Source organism: Nicotiana attenuata, unplaced genomic scaffold (genome assembly GCF_001879085.1).
Source record: "Nicotiana attenuata strain UT unplaced genomic scaffold, NIATTr2, whole genome shotgun sequence".
Classification (NCBI taxonomy): domain Eukaryota; kingdom Viridiplantae; phylum Streptophyta; class Magnoliopsida; order Solanales; family Solanaceae; genus Nicotiana; species Nicotiana attenuata.
In genome coordinates, this window is record NW_017673043.1 from 11,093 (window position 1) to 34,444 (window position 23,352).

The window sequence follows — 23,352 nt, forward strand, 5'->3', positions numbered from 1 at the left end:
TGGAAGTGGCAAACGTCATTGTTGGAATCTGATACAATTCAAATCGAGAGAAATAAAATGAGAGAGTCTTATCGGTGAAAACCTTCGGGCACCATAAGGCGATGGTGAGTAGAGAAACTGAAAATGAGAGAGTCCGCTTAGTGAAAACTCGCAAAGAGCACTATCGGGCGACAGTGAGAAGAGAAATGAGAGAGGTCGATTGGCGAAAACCCGCAAAGGGCTCTGTCGGCCGAAAAGAAGATATCTCATCACTAAAAGAGTCCTGGCAAGGTTCCCTGGCTTTGAAATGCGGATCAATGGGTTCACGAGAAGCTGGAAAGTTTGTGTGGGTCGGGCGTCCAGTCCAAGAAGCATGTCATGTTCATTCGAAGCCAGCATGCACCCCAGATAAGTCCTTCTTTTCCCCCGAAAGGGACGCTTCTCTTCAAACTCATATGCTTGCCTTTTTGCATACTTCTCTTTGAATCCCTTTCGGTCTAACAATGATTCCGAATTACTACAAAGAAAGGTGACAGAACTGGTTCCATCGGGCTCCGCCTGGCAAAAGCCGGAGAAAATGCCCAGCCTCAGCGAGTGCGTCAAACCGATCCCGACTGACCATAGTGGTTGATGCTTTCGAAGCAAAGACATTGGAAAAGAAAGAAAATCAAAGGCAAGGACAGAATAAAGGGAAAAGGCCAGAGCCCACACGGGCGAGTCATAATGAAACCCTGAGAGTTGAACCCGGTCGGTTCGAAAAGAGATTCACCCTCAAGGCCAACAAGCAGCAAACTTCTCAACGGAAATGGGGCTGGGATCAAGCAATTGGGATGATCAAGGCCACAAAACCAACCACCGTTTCAAACTAATAAATTGTTCTTTGTTGGAAAAAGGTCTTATTCAGAGCAACCGTGCAAGAAGCAGGTGCAACCCAAAAGAAATGAAATGCGCAAGCACTGAAACAGCTTTGCAGCAGGAAAACGACCAAAAGGAAGTTTCCCCCCCAAGTTCTTTCATGTTTTTCGCTAAATAAAAAGGAAAACATAAAAAGAGGAAAACAAAAGAAAAAGAAAGAAGAAAAGAAATAAAAATGAAAAATCNGGTTTGAAAAGAGATTCGCCCTCAAAGCCAACAAGCAGCAAAGTTCTCAACAAAAAGGGGGCCGGGATCAAGCGATTGGGATGATCAAGGCCACAAAACCAACCACCGTTTCAAACTAATAAATTGTTCTTTGTTGGAAATAGGTCTTATTCAGAGCAACCGTGCAAGAAGCAGGTGCAACCCAAAAGAAATGAAATGCGCAAGCACTGAAACAGCTTTGCAGCAGGAAAACGACCAAAAGGAAGTTTCCCCCCCCCCCCCCAAAATTCTTTCATGCGTTTTGCTAAATAAAAAGGAAAACATATAAAAAAAATTAAATGAAAATCCCAAAAGAAAAACAAATCATGGTAGCATAGGATCCCATTCCTTAAATCTCCCGGCCAAAAAACCGAGGAGCTTTTTCTTTCCAAATCCCGGCCAAAAAACCGAGGATCTCTCGGCCAAAAAACTGAGGAGCCTTTTTCTTTCAAAATCCCGGCCAAAAAATCGAGGATCTCCCGCCCAAAAAACCGAGGATCTCCCGGCCAAAAACCGAGGAGCTTTTTCTTTCCAAATCCCGGCCAAAAAACCGAGGATCTCCCGGCCAAAAAATCGAGGACCTTTTTCTTTCCAAATCCCGGCCAAAAAACCGAGGATCTCTCGGCCAATAAACCGAGGAGCCTTTTTCTTTCCAAATCCCGGCCAAAAAACCGAGGATCTCCCGGCCAAAAAACCGAGGAGCTTTTCTTTCCAAATCCCGGCCAAAAAACCGAGGATCTCCCTGGCATAACCCAAGGAGCTTTTTCTTTCCAAATCCCGGCAAAACTCGAGGACCTTTTTTCTTTTCGTCCCGGCATAACCCGAGACCCTTTTTCCTTCTGGCATAACCCGGTCATTTTCCAGCATAACCTGGATTCATTCACAAGAATACACAATCCTAATTTGACTGCTTAGATATATGTCACAACTAACTCACGAAATTTTCCTAGTGAAAACTGGGGCAGAAAATTTCGTTCGTTTGTTTGTTTTGATATCTTAAGCAGGTCTGACCTCGAGGCACAGGGTTCGAGACGACCAAAAGAATGAGTCTCAATCCAAAATAAAGAAAAGAAGAGAAAAGAACAAAAAGAAGTGAACTGAGAGTGCTGAAGCGGAGAAAGATGCGGAATGCTCAAGATATGATTGAAGTCACAAGCTTCGCGTGTCCCGCCTTGATCCAACGCTAAAGAATGAACCAGCGGTTACAGCTGACGAGCATCAAGATTCAGATCAGAGTCTGCAGCAAGAACCAACCAAGACTCAAGATCAAGCTTCAGAAGACTCATAGATAGGAATCTTGTAACTCGTAGCTAATAGGCTTAGTTAGTCTTTTTCATTTTTGATTTTGATGTAATAATGGGACCGCGGACCGGAACCTCGACGGCACCTCGCTCGGCTCTCAACCTCGGTACTCCATCACCTCATTCACTTCTGAACTACACGTGACCTGATTCCTTTATAGCCAAGGATATGTAGGCAGCTCAGATACCAGGGCTCGATCACATTCTCCTTTTTTTAGCTTTCGGTTTCCCTAAATAAGGGTCGGGTCAAAAAACGTGTCTAGTCATTCTTTGTCTGAAAACTCTTCGCGTTTCCAGTCAAAGAGGGGCAGCTGTAGACATGTGATTTTTGACCCTCCCCAAGATTTTTATATTTTAGCATGTAAATATTTGGTTTAGGCCTAATATCTCTATTTCAGCTGATTTTGACTCTTTTACTTTATTTTGTCACAAAAAATGAAAATTACAAAAAATAGTTTAGTTTACGTATCTTTCGTAAATTTAAATAAAAAATATATACAAAAATAGTACCTTATCTTTATTTTTATAATCTTGAAAATACAAAAAAAAATAGTTTTATGTTTTATAGTTTAGTTCAATTAATTAAAATTAGTTTTATATTTTTATATTATAATGGTATATAATTTTAGAAGAAGGAATCAGTTTTAGGTTTGTTTAACCCATTTTTATAAATCTTGTAGTCCATTTTTTTTAGTCTTTGGCCCAATTCTCAAGCCCATAATTTCTAGGTCCATACCCCTAACCTAATCCCTACCCTTATATATAGCATCTAACACCTAAAATGAGGGGAGACACCATCAACAATCAGCCGCAGCTAAAAGGACCCCCACTCTTCAGAAAACCATAGCCCTCTCCTGCTTGAAAATGGAACCTCACCCATTTCTTTCCCTTTGAAAAATCGAAAATCTATCCTGCTTTTGATTTGGTCGAGTTCAATCTCCAAAGAACACTAGTGACATTTAATCTCATAGATCTAGTTTCAGCTTTATTTTAAAACTTAGATTTTCATCTTCTGACTCCAAATTTCTTGTTAGTTCCACCTTTAGAAATAACACCCATAACTATCTTAAGTTCTCTTTGAATCAGATTTATTGCAAGAAGAAAGATGAATTCGTGATGAGATGCTTTGTTCGAGTCGAGTTTTCTTTCGGGGTCGAAGCCGAGGTGCGTGATGAGATTTTCGGGTTGAGGTCCTATTAGCATTTTGTTGCCGACTTTAGTTTGGCTAATCAAATGGTCATGTACAAAGCATGGTTCACTGTTCCTTATATACTAAGAAGATTTGTTATCTTAAGGTCCGTCTCTTCCTCTGTCTTATTGTCTAATTAAGTGGTTGTTGAGTTTAACTATTAATTGCTTGTGATTTCCTCCGTTACTAATTGGTATTTGGTTAAGTATGATCTACAGTGCTACATGTTGTTGATTTAGTTGTCAAAACATGGGTTAGGATAAGGTTAATTTAAATGGGTTATGAGCGTGATTAGGAATATGATACTATGGTTTCTTGCATGCTTATCCATTGTCAGTGAACAATCTTTCTTTCTTTTTGTGTTTATTTCTATTGTCAAGTATTCAACCACGGTCATATGTGAAACCTTCATGGTTGACATGATTTGAATAATATATAGTGTGATATTTTCGTTTATTAGCTTCATGTTTGCATCATGGATAGATGGATGTTCATGAAATTTGCTGCAGTTACTAGTATTAGTGATTTGTTGGCCAATGACGTGAATAGGCCGGCTGTTAATCTGAATTTTTTAGGGGTTGATTAAGTTATGATCTATAATTGATTGGGATTATTGTAGATAAAACTATTTCAATAAAGTAGTTTAGGAAATAATTTTGGATACCCGTAGTATATTCTAGTTGAGTAAAGCCTTTTGGAATAATTTGAGGTGTGCCATGCCAAATAAAATCTCAAAACTCATGGCCCTCACTTAATTAATTTTTATCCTTAGAAATCGAGGCGTGCCATTTAGCGAATTTTCATGGCCCTCGCACAGTTAACAATGCGTTAGTTGCTTTAGGCGCGTTATTTCAATAATTCTACCTTCCTAAACTCGGGTGTGCATTTCATGTGACCCAAATCCAAATCCTAAAACGTTGAATAAAATGTGTTTCGGATTGCGGGTGCATTTCATGTGACGCGATCCAAAGACATGTTTTAGACGACGTTCAATCTTCTTTAAAATTAATTAAAAGCGGTATATAGTTTAAAATGGCACTATAGGTTGGAACATGCAAAAATTAGATTTTTAGCCATTTATAATAATTTAAGCGACCGTGCTAGAACCACGGGATCTGGGGGTGCCTAACACCTTCCCTCGGGTCAACAGAATTCCTTATTCAGAATTTCTGGTTCGCAGACTCCGAATTGGGAAGTCGAAATTTTCCTCGATTTGGGATTTAAATGATATCGGTGACTTGGGACACCAAAAGCCAATCCTTTCCCAAGTGGCGACTCTAAAATTAAATAAATAATCCCATTTCGAATAATGTCACTTTAAATGGAAAAACTCCCTTATATACTATCCTTCGGGGTGGTGTGTAAAAAAGAAGGTATGACAACAAGGCTTCCATTAGTATTTAAAAAGGTATCACGTATAGAAAGCATGCCTATAGAGATTTCGAAACCAAAAAATTGTCTCACTTATTCAAAACAGTGTTGATTTTACTGAAACAAGCGACTTTTCTTTCTAAACCTACTCGCATGAACTCTGGTAAACATTTCCCAACCGATCTGCATTCTGGAACTCGTTTAGTTGTTAAACCACGTTCCCTTTTCTGAAACTTTTTGTTACTCTGAAATTTTCTTTTAAAATCAGCTTGTGTTTTAAAATCAGTAGTTCTATCCAACACATAGACAAAAAAGGGTTAACTAATCAACTAGATCATTTCTCAAACAACTGCATTCGAGTAAGCCTAATGCAGACTTCCTATCTAAAAATATGTGTTGAACCAGTCCGCTCATCGCTTTAATTTAATTTAAGACCAAACCAGTATGTGCAAGACATGCTAAACTCTACGGCTTTATCTGATTCTAGGAGGTTTATTTGAGCCCTACTTGCTTATTTGCTTTCCCCTTTACTTGTATTATGTGTTTTGATTGACGTCTTACTATTTTGTCCTTTAAAAACTCTCAAAAGGCCCCAAACCCCTCTCCCTTTAGGACTAGTAGTCCAAATGCCTCCGGGACTAATAGGATTGGGACGGGTACTAGCATGCAATAAGTAACGAGACATTCCGCGCTTTAATACCTTAATGGGGTGGGAAGGGTAGATATGGATATGATGACCACGCGATAACACCACGTGTATAAACGGTTACCGGGTGTTGTGTGGGGTGATCCATATTATTTATAAACATAGGACCCCCTCTCCCCTTTATCTTTTTACTTGTTTTTCGAAAACTGCTTTTTCTCAAATTTCAGCTTCTTTAACTGCTACTTCCAGCAATTATGTAAAATTTCTCCCTCTTTTCACTCGTTTATTCTGAATTTTAAAACTACTTTCTTCTCAAATTTCAGCCTCTTTAACTTCGTTTAATTTCAAATTATTTGCAACTATTATATGAAAACCCCCTCGTATTTGTAATTCTTGCTTGTTTACTTGTTGTTTGCACTTAAAGTCACAACTGTAGCATGGCCAGGAACCACACTAGTGGATCTTGAGGGGTGCCTAACACCTTCCCCTCGAGATAATTTCTAGCCCTTACCCGAACTCTGGTTCTTCATCTCAAATTCTTCCTTAAAGTGTCCTAATGCACTATAATCATTAGGTGGCGACTCTTCAATTCCAAAACTCAATTCCCAAACGGGAATAGAGTTGTCTTTTCCAAAAAATGTCGTAAACCCGATTTCTTGGGAAAAAGGGTGCGTTGACAGTCACCACAGCTATCGGGTGACATTGGAAGTAGGGGCTCAACTTCCAAGCGGTGACTATGAGAGATAAGGCAAGCTTCTCCAAATGTGGGTAGTGAGTTTCCGCTCCCATTAAAATTTTACTTACATAATAGATGGGAAATCGTCCTCGCGGACTAAAACTGCGCTTACTGCTACTTCCAAGACTGCAAGGTAGACCGACAATGTTTCACCTTCCTTTGGTTTTGATAGTAAAGGAGGGATTTACAAGTATTTTTTTCAAATCTTTCAAGGCCTGCTGGCATTCCAGGGTCCATTCGAAGTTGTTTTTATTTTTTAGCAATGCGAAAAAATTGTGACATTTTTTTGATGACCGGGAAATGAACTGCTCAAAGCTGCCAATCTCCCCGTGAGCCTTTGGACTTCCTTCATGCTTGACAGTTGGTCCAGGGTGTCTTCGATGGCCTTGATCTTTTCGAGGTTAACCTCAACCCCCCTTTGTGATACCAAAAATCCTAGAAACTTTCCCGAGCTAACCCGGAACGCGCGTTTCTTGGGGTTAAGCTTCAAGTTATGCTTCCTTAGGATGTCAAAAGTCTCTTGCAGATGCTTAAGGTGATCTCCTGCATTCAAAGACTTCATAAGCATATCGTCTATATAAACTTTCATAGTTTTCTCTATTTGTTTTGCAAACATTTTGTTTACGAGCCGCTGATAAGTGGCTCCGGTGTTCTTCAACATGAATGGCATCACGTTATAGTAATATGTGCCAAAATTCGTTATGAACAAAGTCTTTTCCTGATCCTCCCGGTTAATCTTAATTTTGTTGAACCTGGAGTAAGCATCAAGGAAACTCATTAACTCATGCTTGACCTTCGCATCGAACCAATATCAAGTAGACGAGTTACCTCTTCTTTGATGAATTTACTTTTGGCCTCCACAATAGGGTGTTTCTTTTGGCTTACCAGAGGTATGTTGGGATCCAGACTTAATTTTTGTACGGCTACTTCCGTCGGGATACCTGTCATATCCGCATGCGACCATGAAAAATAATCGGCATTAGATTTAAGAAATTCAATAAAGCTAGACTTGAGCTCGGGGTGCAGTCATGTCCCCAAGTGCAATTTCCTTTCTAAGAACTCTTCGAACAACACAACTTGCTCAAGCTCTTCCGCCGTGGATTTTGTTGCATCTGACTCTTCTGGAACCTGGAAATACGTCGGCACCTGATAAGATTCGTACGCTTCTACCCCCGGGCTAACTTCATCCGATTCGGGAGTGGACGCCGGTACCTGTAGTTGCTATGCCACGTGTTTCTTCCCTTTGCTACTGTAGATCGAAATTGCATTCATCTCTCTTGCTGCCGGTTGATCTCCCCTTATCTATTTAACTCCTTCGGGTGTTGGAAACTTCAGCAATTGATCATATGTGATGGTACTACTTTCATCTCATGCAACTATGGTCTTCCCAGAATAATATTATATCCTATATCACCATCTACCACTTCAAAAAGAGTTGTTTTCATCACTCATTCGGCATTCGTGGGCAACAAAATCTCTCGTTTTGTTGTCACGCTCGAGAGGTTGAATCCGGCGAGGAGTTTTGTGGCCGGAATGATGCTTCCGGTGAGTTTAGCTTGCTCCAATACTCATCCATTGTATGATAATGGCCGAACTTCCTAGATCCACTAAAACATGTTTAATTTGAAAGTCTAGCTCATTTAAAGAAATTACCAGCGCGTCATTGTGCGGTAACAACAGTCTGTCTGTGTGCTCCTCCATGAAGGTGATATTGTCTTCGGCGACTCCTTGGAGCCTTTTGCTATGGGTTATTGATACTTTTGTCTTTTTTGCTGCAAAAAAGGTGACCATGTTGATCTCGTTCACCCCGAAGATCATGTTGATCGTCTGGCGTGGGGATCTTCCCCTGCTGTCAAGGCGTTGTCCCGGTTGCGACCATAATTTTTCTTAGCCTGGTCACTCAAGAACTCTATGAGATGACCGTTCTTTAATAGTGTCTCCACTTCTTCCCGGAGATGTCGATAGTTCCCAATCCGGTGTCCATTCATCCCGTGGTATTCACACCACAAGTTGGGATCACTCTGACTGGGATCGGATCTCATCGGCTTCGGAAATCGTGCTACTTTGATGTTTCTCATAGCTGATACTAACTCTACTATGCTAAAATTGAAATTATGTTTTGAAAGCCTAGGGTAGGAAGGATCCCACATACCTGACGCTTCCTTGTCCTGCAACGATCTATTATTCCGACCGTGACCAGACCCTCTGTCGAAAGCGAATCTATCTACTAACCGGAAACCTCTGCTGCGGCCTTCGGTCCATTCGTAGGGAAAAAACCGGCCTCTCAAAGATCATCTATCCGTGTCGGAGTCGTCTTTTGATCTTTCTTTGTTCTTCTCCCGTCCCTTTGCCGATGACGGGAAACCAACCTGATCATCTTTGATCCTTATCTTTGACTCGTGCCCGTTGTGTACATCCGCCCTAGTAGTTTCTTGGAACTCAAGAAAAATTTCCTTTAGTTTTCGGAAAGTGTCTAAACTTCTTGAATTCAGTCCTTTGGTGAATGCTTCAGCCGCCCATTCGTCTAGAACATCCGGGAGCAACATCCTTCCTTTTGGAACCGGCTAACGAACTCTCGTGGCAACTCGAATTCTCCATGTGCATTTCTGAATATGTCGTGCTCTCGGGCCTACACCTTTCTGGCCCCGGCATGAGCCTTAATAAAAGAATCCGCGAGCATCTCAAAGGAATTTATGAAATCCTTGGGTAACAGTGAATACCACATCAAGGCTCCTCTCGTGAAAGTTTCTTCAAACTTCTTCAGCAAAATAGATTCAATCTCATGAGGCACTAAATCATTCCCCTTCACCGCCATTGTGTAGGTGGTAATATGATCCTAAGGGTCTGAAGTTCCATCATACTTGGGCACGTCGGACATTTTAAACCGCTTCGCGATTAATTCGGTTGCCGCGCTTGGTTTATACGGCAACTGAATATACCTCTTTGAGTACGATCCTTTCAACATTGGGGGTGCGCCTGGGATTTGGTCTATGCGGGCGTTCACGTCTCTCATAAACCATAAGAGTTCATTCTTGAAGGGGTCATTTTCGTCATTGGGTCTGGATCCGCTCTTCCCCAGCTCCATCAGAGCCAACTTCGCCCCTCAGGGTGTAGTTGTCTGTCCTCTGAGTTATCCGATTTGCGGGAATGCTGGGAGGAACTGAATCTCGTCTATTCGTATTAATTGAAGCCCCCAATAATGTCTGCTTCAGTTCCTTCATAACCTTATCCTGTCGCGTAAGATGGCCCAAAATTATTGCTCGTTGCTCTTGTATGACCCTTACCACATTAACAACATATTCCTCTTCAGCATCATCAGGAGTTGCCTCCCGAACATGCCGCGGGTATCGCATGTCGTGTAATAGCGTGGCATCGTTCCCTTCATCGTGGGTGTCACTAATTGAATCCTCAAAATGTGGCTGATCCCCTCAAACCTCGGTATTGTGTGTGTTGTTAACACCGTTATATGCCATTTCTTGTGATTTTTTTAAAGACAAAATCATTAAAATACTTTAGTAAAAGGCAAGTATCAACTTAACTACACGGCTATCTTGGCCCCATGGTGGGTGCCAAACTGTTTATCCATAAAATAGTACAGTTGAATTTATACGTGGTTTCTAGACAAGTAAATTAATTCGATCCTGAAATAATAAGATGATTGAAGAAATATGTAATACTTAGCCTTGATGTGAAGATGAAATAGCAGAAATAGCGATTCCGAGCACAACAACAATAAGAACAAAAAATAAAAAGATAAAGTCGTATAGATCTTAGTATAGATTATAGCATCAGTCTTGCCAGCAAATATCATGTCCTTTACAATGGTAATAAAGCTCACTATTATGGTTACACCTAGGAAATAAGGACCTAGGATCAAGCCTCTCTTCAATGCCAATTACGAGGGCCATTGAAGAATGTGTAATGACATGCATAAATGACAAATTTTTATAACGAACAGTGCACTCAATGCTATGGAATATTCTTCATTAATGCCACCGGGCGGAGGGTATTAGATTGTTCCTTTTTAATCATAATCAAAGATGTTTTCTTTTATTGCCTCTTTATGAGCGCCATTCCTTCCGGTAGAAAACGAAATAATTGCCTTCGGTTCCACGTGTCATTCTTTTAAGCGGCTATCTGTCATAACATATTTTGTCCTATACAGATATTTAATAATATTAATTATGAATTATTTATGTTTGATATTGTTTGTCTCTCTTAACAATATTTTAGTTGATTAACATTTTGCTAATTGCATCAGTTATTGTGAAATTGAAAAAAAAAACTAAAATAAGAGTTACACTTTTTGGTTTTCTAAAACAAGATTTTGAGATAAATTTAATTTTTTTACTCGAGGGTCTATCAAAAACAATTTCTAAGGCTGAGTACATCTTACACTCCTTAAATATCACATGTGGGATTATATTGGATTGTTGTTATTGTTGTTGTTGTTAAACTTAATATTCTCTTTATTCCAATTTGTTTGTCATAAAATCAATGTACATTTTGCCCAAAATCTCGCCGATTAAAGTGTAGATATTGAATATTGTTGGCTTCTCTTATAGGAAATTTTTTTTGTCGTCAATTTCTTGTCGAGTTTGACATGGTTGCAGTGCACTTCTTCATTCAACCCAGGTTCATTATCTTCCATGCAAACCCTAGCCAAATTAGTTGACCTCATTATGTGCAAAATATATAATCAGAGAAAACCCCTCAAATAAGAAGAAATTCGAACCACTCAAAATAAGCCCTAAAATTAGATGAACCAAAAGATTATAGAGAAGAAGAAGGCTTTGATTCACATAAAAGAATTTGATTTTGTTCGAAATTTCATCTGTTGGCCAGAAATTGTGACTAATTGAAGGAGAGGGAGATTTATGGTTCTTGAAAAAGAGAAAATAATTGGATCAGGTAATTATGTTGATCGTCTGGCGTGGGGATCTTCCCCCGCTGTCGAGGCGTTATCTCGGTTGCGACCATAATTTTTCTTAGCCTGGTCACTCAAAAATTCTCTGAGATGACCGTTCTTTAATAGTGTCTCCACTTCTTCCCGGAGATGTCGAAAGTCCCCAGTCCGGTGTCCATTCATCCCGTGGTATTCACAGCACAAGTTGGGATCACTCTGGATGGGATCAGATCTCATCGGCTTCGAAAATCGTGCTTCTTTGATGTTTCCCATAGCCGATACTATCTCTACTACGCTGAAATTGAAATTGTGTTTTGAAAGCTTGGGGTAGGAAGGATCCCACATACCTGACGCTTCCTTGTCCTGCAACGATCTATTATTCCGACCGTGACAAGACCTTCTATCGGTAGCGAATCTATCTACTAACCGGAAACCTCTGCTGCGGCCTTCAGTCCATTCGTAGGGAAAAAACCGGCCTCTCAAAGATCATCTATCCGTGTCGGAGTCGTCTTTTGATCTTTCTTTGTTCTTCTCCCGTCCCTTTGCCGATGACGGGACACCAACCTGATCATCTTTGATCCTTATCTTTGACTCGTACCATTGTGTACATCCGCCCTAGTAGTTTCTTGGAACTTAAGAAAAATTTCCTTCAGTTTTCGGAAAGTGTCTAAACTTCTCGAATTCAGTCCTTTGGTGAATGCTTCAGCCGCCCATTCATCTGGAACATCCGGGAGCAACATCCTCTCCTTTTGGAACCGGGTAACGAACTCTCGCAGAAACTCAAATTCTCCATGTGCAATTCTGAATATGTCGTCCTCTCGGGCCTGCACCTTTCTGGCCCCGGCATGAGCCTTAATAAAAGAATCCGCGAGCATCTCAAAGGAATTTATGAAATCCTTGGGTAACAGTGAATACCACATCAAGGCTCCTCTCGTGAAAGTTTCTCCAAACTTCTTCAGCAAAACAGATTCAATCTCATGAGGCACTAAATCATTCCCCTTCACCGCCATTGTGTAGGTGGTAATATGATCCTGAGGGTTTGAAGTTCCATCATACTTGGGCACGTCGGGCATTTTAAACCAATTCACGATTAATTCGGTTGCCGCGCTTGGTTTATACGGCAGCTGAGTATACTTGTTTGGGTACGGTCCTTTCAACATTGGGGGTGCGCCCGGGATTTGGTCTATGCGGGCGCTCACGTCTCTCATAAACCGTAAGAGTTCATTCTTGAAGGGGTCATTTTCGTTGTTGGGTCTGGATCCGCTCCCCCCAAGCTCCATCAGAGCCAACTTCGCCCCTCAAGGTGTTGTTATCGGTCCTCTAAGTTATCCGATTTGCGAGAACGCTGGGAGGAACTGAATCTCGTCTATTCGCATTAATTGAAGCCCCCAACAATGTCTGCTTCAATTCCGTCATAACCTTATCCTGCCGCGTAAGATGGCCCAAAATGATTTCTCGTTGCTCTTGTTTGACCCTTACCGCATCAATAACATATTCCTCTTCAGCATCATCAGAAGTTGCTTCCAGAACATGCCGCGGGTATCGCATGTCGTGTAATAGCGTGGCATCGTTCCCTTCATCGTGGGTGTCACTGATTGAATCCTCAAAATATGGCTGATCCCCTCGAACCTCGGTATTGTGTGTGTTGTTAACACCGTTATATGCCATTTCTTGTGATTTTTTTAAAGACAAAATCATTAAAATACTTTAGTAAAAAGGCAAGTATCAACTTAATTACACGGCTATCTAGGCCCCATAGTGGGTGCCAAACTGTTTATCCATAAAATGGTACAGTTGAATTTATACGTGGTTTCTAGACAAGTAAACTAATTCGATCCTGAAATAATAAGATGATTGAAGAAATATGTAATACTTAGCCTTGATGTGAAGATGAAATAGCAGAAATAGCGACTCCGAGCACAACAACAATAAGAACAAAAAATAAGAAGATAAAGTCGTATAGATCTTAGTATAGATTATAGTATCAGTTTTGCCAGCAAATATCGTGTTCTTTACAATGGTAATAAAGCTCACTATTATGGTTACACCTAGGAAATAAGGACCTAGGATCAAGCCTCTCTTCAATGCCAATTACGAGGGCCATTGAAGAATGTGTAACGACATGCATAAATGACAAATTCTTTATAACGAGCAGTGCACTCAATGCTATAGAATATTCTTCATTAATGACACCGGGCGGAGGCATTTATTGTCTCTTTATGAGCGTCATTCCTTTTGGTAGCAAACGGAATAATTGCCTTCGGTTCCACGTGTCATTCTTTTAAGCGGCTATCTGTCATAACATATTTTTCCCTATACAGATATTTAATAATATTAATTATGAAGTATTTATGTTTGATATTGTTTGTCTCTCTTAAAAATATTTTAGTTGATTAACATTTTACTAATTGCATCAGTAATTGTGAAATTGGAAGAAAAAAAAATTAAAATAAGAGTTACACTTTTTGGTTTTCTAAAAAAAGATTTTGAGATAAATTTAATTTTTTTAGTCGAGGGTCTATCGAAAATAATTTCTAAGACTGAGTACATCCTACCCTCCTTAAATATCACATGTGGGATTACATTGGATTGTTGTTATTGTTCTTGTTGTTAAACTTAATATTCTCTTTATTCCAATTTGTTTGTCATAAACTCAATGTACGTTTTGCCCAAAATCTCGCCGATTAAAGTGTAGATATTGAATATTGTTGGCTTCCCTTGTAGGAAATTTCTTGTGTCGTCAATTTCTTGTCGAGTTTGACATGGTTGCAGTGCACTTCTTCATTCAACCCAGGTTCAATATCTTCTATGCAAACCCTAGCCAAATTAGTTGACCTCATTATGTGCAAAATAAATAATCAGAGAAAACCCCTCAAATAAGAAGAAATTCGAAGCACTCAAAATAAGCCCTAAAATTAGATGAACCAAAAGATTATAGAGAAGAATAAGGCTTTGATTCACATAAAAGAATTTAATTTTGTTCGAAATTTCATCTGTTGGCTAGAAATAGTGACTAATTGAAGGAGAGGGAGATTTAGGGTTCTTGAAAAAGAGAAAATAATTGAATCGGGTAATTATGTTGATCGTCTGGCGTGGGGATCTTCCCCTGCTATCGAGGCATTGTCCCGGTTGCGACCATAATTTTTCTTAGCCTGGTCACTCAAGAATTCTCTGAGATGACCGTTCTTTAATAGTGTCTCCACTTCTTCCCGGAGATGTCGACTGTCCCCAGTCCGGTGTCCATTCATCCCGTGTTATTCACAACACAAGTTGGGATCACTCTGGCTGGGATCGGATCTCATCGGCTTCGGAAATCTTGCTTCTTTGATGTTTCGCATAGCTGATACTAACTCTACTACGCTGAAATTGAAATTGTGTTTTGAAAGCCTGGGGTAGGAAGGATCCCACATACCTGACGCTTCCTTGTCCTGCAACGATCTACTGTTCTGACCGTGACCAGACCTTCTGTCGGTAGCGACTCTATCTACTAACCGGAAACCTCTGCTGCGGCCTTCGGTCCATTCGTAGGGAAAAAACCGGCCTCTCAAAGATCGGCTATCCTTGTCGGAGTCGTCTTTTGATCTTTCTTTGTTCTTCTCCCGTCCCTTTGCCGATGACGGGAAACCAACCTGATCATCTTTGATCCTTATCTTTGACTCGTACCCGTTGTGTACATCCGCCCAAGTAGTTTCTTGGAACTCAAGAAAACTTTCCTTCAGTTTTCGGAAAGTGTCTGAACTTCTCGAATTTAGTCATTTGGTGAATGCTTCAACCGCCCATTCGTCTGGAACATCCGGGAGCAACATCCTCTCCTTTTGGAACCGGGTAACGAACTCTCGCAGCAACTCGAATTCTCCATGTGCAATTCTGAATATGTCGTCCTTTCGGGCCTGCACCTTTCTGGCCCACATGAGCCTTAATAAAAGAATCCGCGAGCATCTCAAAGGAATTTATGAAATCCTTGGGTAACAGTGAGTACCACATCAATGCTCCTCTCGTGAAAGTTTCTCCAAACTTCTTCAGCAAAACAGATTCAATCTCATGAGGCGCTAAATCATTCCCCTTCACCGCCATTGTGTAGGTGGTAATATGATCCTGAGGGTCTGAAGTTCCATCATACTTGGGCACGTCGGGCATTTTAAACCGCTTCGCGATTAATTCGGTTGTCACGCTTGGTTTATACGGCAACTGAGTATACTTCTTTGAGTACAGTCCTTTCAACATCGTGGGTGCGCCCGGGATTTGGTCTGTGCAGGCGTTCACGTCTCTCATACACCGTAAGAGTTCATTCTTGAAGGGGTCATTTTCGTTGTTGGGTCTGGATCCGCTCCCCCCCAGCTCCATCAGAGCCAACTTCGCCCCTCAGGATGTTGTTGTCGGTCCTCTGAGTTTTCTAATTTGCGGGAACGCTGGGAGGAACTGAATCTCGTCTATTCGCATTAATTGAAGCCCCCAATAATGTCTGCTTCATTTCCGCCATAACCTTATCCTGCCGCGTAAGATGGCCCAAAATGATTGCTCGTTGCTCTTGTATGACCCTTACCGCATCAACAACATATTCCTCTTCAGCATCATCAGGAGTTGCCTCCCGAACATGCCGTGGGTATCGCATTTCGTGTAATAGCGTGGCATCGTTCCCTTCATCGTGGGTGTCACTGATTGAATCCTCAAAATGTGGCTGATCCCCTCGAACCTCGGTATTGTGTGTGTTGTTAACACCGTTATATGCCATTTCTTGTGATTTTTTTTAAAGACAAAATGTTTAAAATACTTTAGTAAAAAGGCAACTATCAACTTAATTACACGGCTATCTAGGCCCTATGGTGGGCGCCAAATTGTTTATCCATAAAATGGTACAGTTGAATTTATATGTGGTTTCTGGACATGTAGATTAATTCGATCCTGAAATAATAAGATGATTGAAGATATATGTAATACTTAGCCTTGACGTGAACATTAAATAGCAAAAATAGCGATTCCGAGCACAACAACAATAAGAACAAAAAATAAGAAGATGAAGTCGTATAGATCTTAGTATAGATTATAGTATCAGTTTTGCCAGCAAATATCCTGTCCTTTACAATGGTAATAAATCTCACTATTATGGTTACACCTAGGAAATAAGGACCTAGGATCAAGCCTCTCTTCACTACCAATTACGAGGGCCATTAAAGAATGTGTAACGACATGCATAAATGACAAATTCTTTATAACGAGCAGTGCACTCAATGCTATGGAATATTCTTCATTAATTCCACCGGGCGGAGGGTATTTATTGCCTCTTTATGAGCGTCATTCCTTCCGGTAGCAAACAGAATAATTGCCTTTGGTTTCACGTGTCATTCTTTTAAGCGACTATCTGTAATAACATATTTTGCCCTATACAGATATTTAATAGTATTAATTATGAAGTATTTATGTTTGATATTGTTTGTCTCTCTTATAAATGTTTTAGTTGATTAATATTTTACTAATTGCATCAGTAATTGTGAAATTGGAAAAAAAAAATTAAAATAAGAGTTGCACTTTTTGGTTTTCTAAAACAAGATTTTGAGATATATTTAATTTTTTTAGTCGAGGGTTTATCGAAAATAATTTCTAAGGCTGAGTACATCATACCCTCCTTAAATATCACATGTGGTATTATATTGGATTGTTGTTATTGTTAAACTTAATATTATCTTTATTCCAATTTATTTGTCATAAACTCAATGTACATTTTGCCCAAAGTCTCGCCGATTAAAGTGTAGATATTGAATATTGTTGGCTTCTCTTGTAGGAAATTTTTTTTGTCGTCAATTTCTTGTCAAGTTTGACATGGTTGCAGTGCACTTCTTCATTCAATCCAGGTTCATTATCTTCCATGCAAACCCTAGCCAAATTAGTTGACCTCATTATGTGCAAAATATATAATCAGAGAAAACCCCTCAAATAAGAAGAAATTCGAATCACTCAAAATAAGCCCTAAAATTAGATGAACCAAAAGATTATAGAGAAGAATAAGGCTTTGATTCACATAAAAGAATTTGATTTTGTTCGAAATTTCATCTGTTGGCCAGAAATTGTGACTAATTGAAGGAGAGGGAGATTTAGGGTTCTTGAAAAAGAGAAAATAATTGGATCGGGTAATTCAATTTTAGCGTTGGGGTCTATTTATAAAGCAAATGTAATTTTAAAATAATTTTTCTTTTTCAATTCCTTTTATCCATTAATTTTAGTGTAAAACGCGCTCATAAATGATATGATTTCACCGGGGGGGGGGGGGGGGGGACTCACGATGTGTTTAAGAGGGTAAAAAATTACCCGTTTAGTTTAATTGTTCAAATCTATTTTCTGAACAAGTTTAACGGGTCTTTATATATTTTGCCTATAAATTTTTATGAATGGAGTACTTTTTGTTAGTTAGGGTTGATCTATCAAGCATTTTTCTCATGAGCTTACCAACCAGCCTGAGTATATGGTGCTTTAAACAGTAGTCATATTAAATGGTTTTTTGTGTGCCCTTAAAATGACAGTATCCTTCAGTTTAATTGATTTTTTGACTTTTTTCTTGTGGTCTATAATATTTATTATTTTTAGATATAAAAAGAAATTAATTTCCTTTTTTTCAAGTTGCCCTTGGAGTAAAGAGTCTAGGGATATTTGTTATATTTTTCAGGACGAAACTAAGGTTAATATAATCAATTTTACTCGGAATTAATGTTATAAAGGTGGATTCTCTAATGTGTAAAAACAGACAAAAAATTAACTAAAGTGGACCGGAGGGAGTAATACTTTCGTCTATATTATCACTCTTTTAAAGGTTTTGTATTCTTTAAGAGAGATATTTAATAATGTTAATTTATGAAATATTTATGTAATAGATATTGTTTGTCTCTCTTATAAACGCTTTAGCCGATTAACATTTTACTAATTGCATCAGTGAATGTGAAAATTAGAAAAAGAAATTAAAATAAGAGTTACACTTTTTTGTTTTCTAAAACTGGATTTTGAGATAAATTTAATTTTTTTTAACCGATGGTCTATCAGAAACAATCTTTAAGGCTGCGTATATCTTACCCTCCTTGAACATCACTTGTGAGATTATACTGGACTGTATTTTTTGTTGTTGTTATTGTTAAACTTAATATTCTCTTTATTCCAGTATGTTTGTCATTATTTTTTTTATTTAAAGAAATAATATATATTTATATTTAATAATACTTTAACTTTGTATTTCTATTTTATTTGTAATAACGTGATTTTATTGCCCCGGTATATTGAGTCCGGGTGACGAGTACAAAAATGAAGTAAATAAAAATATACAAAACAAAACAAAAAGGTACAGGACATGAAGACAACTAGACAATGGTTTAAGTGGGAACAATGACCAGTAGTTCTAAGATTTTTTTGTGTGGTCCGACGATTTTTTTGTGTGGTCCGACAATGCATGGCTGTCGGCTGTCTCAATTCTTAATCATACTTCCTACGTTTCAATTTGGAAGAGGTAGTTTGACTTGGCACAAAATTTAAAAGAAAAAAAAAAGAATTTTGAAATTTATAGTTCTAAAAGCTTAAGGGATAAAAGTTTTATGGGGTCTGACATTTGTGTGATTATAAAAGTTTCTCATTAAGAGTAAAATAGACAAAATAAGAAAAATGTGTTGTCTAAATTAAAACAGAATACTACTTATTTACAATCTCACTTACAATACTACTGTATGTATTAAGGAACACAAAAATTAAACCGTGACCTGAAATACTCTTCTTCTTTTTTACACACATTCGAACACGCAACACTTCATACCAATGGCAGAAGCTTCCAACTTCCTGGCAACTCAAAGGTACTCCATTCAATAACATTCATTCTTTTTTAATTTTTTTTCCTTCTCTATCAGCAGTGGCGGATCGAATTTCTCTATTGTTAAGTTAGGGGTAAGTGGTATATATTACTCCTAATTCCACTTGTGGGATTATATTGGTTTGTTGTTATTATCGGCACGCGCAATGGCAGATTTGAACAGGTTCAACATAACTCACTATTGTCTAGCTCGGCCTCTATATATACCTTTGTGCATTGGGCGAAGCTACACTCCTGTAAGGGTGGTCAACTAACCACCTTCGTCAGAAAATTATACTACATATTATTGATAAAATATTAGGTTTTGAAAGTATATAATATATATTAAACACTCTTTGTGGGGATTTTTTTTTTTTTTACTTCTTTCAAGTTTGAACACCCTTAAAAATGTTTTGGCTTCGCCACTCTTTGTGCGAGTAAGATGGGCATTAATTATATTTAGTATGGTTTCAAATTTGTTATCAGGATTGCAGTTGTAACTGGAGCCAACAAAGGAATAGGACTAGAAATATGTAGACAGCTAGCCTCAAAAGGGATAGTGGTGATCTTAACAGCTAGAGATGAGAAGAAAGGAGCAGAAGCTATTGATATATTAAAGGAGTGTGGCCTCTCTAATTATGTTATTTTTCATAAGCTTGATGTGACTGACCCTTCTACTATTGCACAACTCAAAGATTTCATCAAGGCCAGATTTGGCAAGCTTGATATCTTGGTAATTTCCACTTCCAAGTTCCTCTTTGATTTTAGAAAATTGGTTTCACTTTTTATAAGAAAAAGAACAAATGGATGTACCAGTACTTTAAGTTGAGCTGCTAGTACATGCAACTGTCTATACCATGTTCAATTTTGTAATATAGAACATAAAGTGAATAACATGTTATATAACATATAGTGCTTCAAATTGAGTTTTGCATTCTTAATCTCTATTTTTTTTTATATATGTTTGCTTAATTAACGGTTCATGATTATGCTTAACCTTTATGTAACATAATACTACATTTCTGAACAAACGTACCAGGTTAATAATGCAGCAGTTGTTGGAGTACTTATGGATAAAGATGTTACAATTACAAGTCCAGAAGTAAGTCACTATGAGCCCGTTTGGACATAAGAATTTTTTCACTTGAAGATGAGTATTGGAATTTTTCGAAAATTTGAAAAACTCTAAAAAGATATTTTTCAAAATTCAATCAGATCACTCACAAAACTTTAAAATTAACCCAAAATTATATTCATGTCCAAACACAACTCTAATTTGAAATACCATTTTCATTTGAATTTTTTTTTTCACTTTTTTTTTTGGAATTTTACAATTCTTATGTCCAAACGCCCTCTATATCACATCAATTCTTCTTTTGCTTATAGATATTCCATTGAGTTCACATACTACTGATACCATACACACTAAAAAACTATGTGCGGACTCTTTAAGATGTCGTTGCACCGGTGTCAGATCCTTTAAAATACATTATTTTTGGAGGATCCGACATGCATCTGGTAATATTTTTTGGAGAGTCCGATCAAAATAGCTTGTAGACACTGAAATTTTAACAGATCAAGATAAATCCTAAATTCAATATAACTCTTGAAATATTAGGAGTCTATTAGGGTTAGCTTTGTGGCTACTCCACCCAAACCCTAATTCATGTCTATAAATAAGGCTACATATGTCCTTCAAAGAGGGTCTCAGCAATTCCATAAACTCTCGGAATATGCACAAAGACATCAAATATGAGATCTCTGAAATTCCATGAAACTCTTGGAATATTCATTAAGAGGTTAAAGACATGTCAAATATGTCTTGCTTAAAGTCCTACGTTCGAGAAATACGCCGCTAAGGCCCTCGAATCACGTAGAATAAATCGGAGGGAAGAATCAAGGGATAAACAGAGTTGTAACTTACAATGTTTAACAATAAAATCCTTTTCTTTATAGTTGTTTGTGATTGCAGTTTTATTTTTCTCTGCATAAATTTGTTGCAAACATAGCTAAAAAGTAATGAATTACTGTAATGAATTTCTCTTTCACCCACTCCATCAGACAAAATAAAAAGTTTCTTCTACTGCAATTTTATAGTCTTATGAATTTCTGCAGCACATTCTTTTATCCATTTGAAATGATTAATCTTGTGCTGATGATGCAGCAAGACCTATTCATTGAGAAGCTAAAGGTAGCAACTCAGACTTATGATGTAGCTGAAGAATGTCTAAAAACAAACTACTATGGGGCAAAACAGATGATTCAAGAATTGTTACCTCTACTTCAATTTTCTGATTCACCTCGTATTGTCAATGTCTCCTCCCTTGCTGGAAAGTTAGAGGTATTTCATCTAATTACATACCAACTTTTCGTAGGTTAGAGGTACTTCATCAAATTACATACCAACTTTTCTTAGGGGGACAGATGTCTCAAGCAGTGGCGGAGGCAGAATTTTCGCTAAGGGATTTAAAAAAGGAAAAGGTTAAAGAAATTAAAAGAAATTGTAGCTAGTGGGAATTGAACAAATGACCTTACAAAGATTTTGAAAACCTTTGACCACTAACCTATGCTTTTGGGCTGTTTCAAGGAGATTCAAAACATATAGAAGTGAAAAACAGATTTTGCCATCCATATATATATATATATATATAGCAATTTTCGGTGAAGGGATAAACTCTTTCCGCCCCCGGTCTCAAAAAAAAAGAAAAAGAAAACATACTAACAGTATACTTGCAATTGTGAGTGTATAAAAACGTAAACTCTAATACATATATTCTACTGTATCATATATGTCATAGTACTCTTACAATTTTAAAGAATAGACAAATCCGCTGACTGTTTTCATTTTGGCACAATTAATGTTTGTTTCAGCATGTACGCAATGAATGGGCTGTAGGAGTGTTAAGTGATGCTGAGAATCTAACAGAAGACAGAGTGGATGAGGTTTTGAATGCTTTTTTGCAAGATTTAAAGGACGGTTTGATGGAAACTGAAAAATGGTCTCTGATTTTTCCTGCATATACACTATCAAAAGCAGCAATGAATGCTTACACAAGAATATTAGCCAAAAAATACCCAAGTTTTCTCATCAACTGTGTTTGTCCAGGTTATGTCAAAACTGATATGACTATCAATGGTGGCAAATTGAGTGTTGAAGAGGGTGCTGAAAGTCCTGTTTGGCTTGCTCTTTTACCTGAGGGAGGTCCATCAGGAATATACTTCAATAGGAAAGAGGTGACACCTTTCTAATAAAATTGGGAATGCATGTTATGAGTGACAAAGTTACATGCACTTATATCATACCGTAGAAATTGTAATTCAAAGAATGGTAATTTATGCATATGTTTTATTGTTGTGAATGTTTGGTTAATGAGATAATTCTGTATGTGATGTAAAAGTTTATAATTTACTCTCATTTCTAAAGTAACTAGGTAGTATTAGCTTAGCCCGTGCCAGCACAGGCCCAATATATTAGATTTAAAAATTCCATTTTCTTTTTGGTGAGGGTGCTTCAGAATAGTCAGTTAATGATATACTATGTCAGTCATGAGTCATGACTCAAAGAGATTTGAGCCTCAGCTATAAGCATCCAAATCAACTCAGAAGTTTGAGTCTCAGTTACAAATATTTAAAAGACTCTCATTTCATGATGAAGCACTTCATACTAAAAATACGCAGACGCTATCATGAGAAGGTTTCTTTATACAGTGCATTTTACATCTTTTAGCTTGGTAATGACATATATAATTGTCTATCTGAAGCACCAACTCTCCATGTGCCATGAAAAAAATTGTATATGAAGTGTGAAGCCGAAATATATCAGAATGTTGTTGTTCCCATGCACTCCTGGTTAGAAGAGCCAGCTGTTTCAAATGACAACACTCTATAAAGTCTTGTCCAACTCTTAGATACTGGACAACATCCTATTCGGTATATCTGCAACAACCTCTGCAAGTTAAACTCCAATTTGAAAACCAGACTCATTAGTAGAAATAATAATGTCAATGACCAAATCCGTCATGCCTCATACTGTTACAAAATTCGCCATCATAACTCTACAAATCAACCCCACAAACAGAAAATACCTCATGTATAGATATTACACAAGCAAAAAAGACACTACTATAGTCTCTTAGTTGAGGGAACAACCAATTCAGGAGAAAACAAATTATAACACAAAGAGTTATCAAACCTAAGCTCAATGAATCACTTTGGTCTTCAAATAAATTAATCACATATAAGTAAAAATCATTGAGTCTTTTCTCTCTCAATAAGCAAGTTAATAC

The 23,352-nt window shown here is 38.1% G+C and overlaps 2 protein-coding genes across 4 annotated transcripts; one reads left to right on the forward strand and one right to left on the reverse strand.

Moving 5' to 3' along the window:
* Nucleotides 1–11,256: 11,256 nt before the first annotated feature.
* Nucleotides 11,257–12,257, reverse strand: LOC109215277. Its single transcript, XM_019379309.1, has 2 exons — nucleotides 11,846–12,257; nucleotides 11,257–11,693 (listed from the first exon to the last, which is right to left on the reverse strand). The coding sequence occupies exons 1-2, from the start codon at nucleotides 12,255–12,257 to the stop codon at nucleotides 11,257–11,259; spliced, it is 849 nt and encodes a 282-aa protein (XP_019234854.1).
* A 6,670-nt stretch (nucleotides 12,258–18,927) lies between these two features.
* Nucleotides 18,928–22,481, forward strand: LOC109215279 ((+)-neomenthol dehydrogenase-like). Of its 3 annotated transcripts, XM_019379313.1 has the most exons (6): nucleotides 18,928–19,070; nucleotides 19,553–19,799; nucleotides 20,106–20,168; nucleotides 21,231–21,407; nucleotides 21,938–22,065; nucleotides 22,173–22,273. In XM_019379313.1, exons 1-6 carry the CDS (start codon nucleotides 19,036–19,038, stop codon nucleotides 22,186–22,188), a joined length of 666 nt encoding a protein of 221 aa, XP_019234858.1. In that variant the 5' UTR covers nucleotides 18,928–19,035; the 3' UTR covers nucleotides 22,189–22,273. The 3 variants fall into 3 exon arrangements, with proteins under 3 accessions (XP_019234858.1, XP_019234856.1, XP_019234857.1); XM_019379311.1 differs by having other exon boundaries at nucleotides 21,938–22,481; XM_019379312.1 differs by lacking the exon at nucleotides 20,106–20,168 and having other exon boundaries at nucleotides 21,938–22,481.
* The last annotated feature ends 871 nt before the right edge of the window (nucleotides 22,482–23,352 follow it).

Coding starts and splice junctions, on each gene's coding strand:
- LOC109215277 (XM_019379309.1), bottom strand. CDS start 12,257: ATGGCGGTGAAGGGGAATGATTTAGTGCCTCATGAGATTGAATCTGTT. Junction 11,694..11,845: donor TAGGGCGGATGTACACAATG/GTACGAGTCAAA, acceptor AATGGACTGAAG/GCCGCAGCAGAGGTTTCCGG.
- LOC109215279 (XM_019379311.1), top strand. CDS start 19,036: ATGGCAGAAGCTTCCAACTTCCTGGCAACTCAAAG. Junction 19,071..19,552: donor AACTTCCTGGCAACTCAAAG/GTACTCCATTCA, acceptor ATTTGTTATCAG/GATTGCAGTTGTAACTGGAG. Junction 19,800..20,105: donor TTGGCAAGCTTGATATCTTG/GTAATTTCCACT, acceptor CAAACGTACCAG/GTTAATAATGCAGCAGTTGT.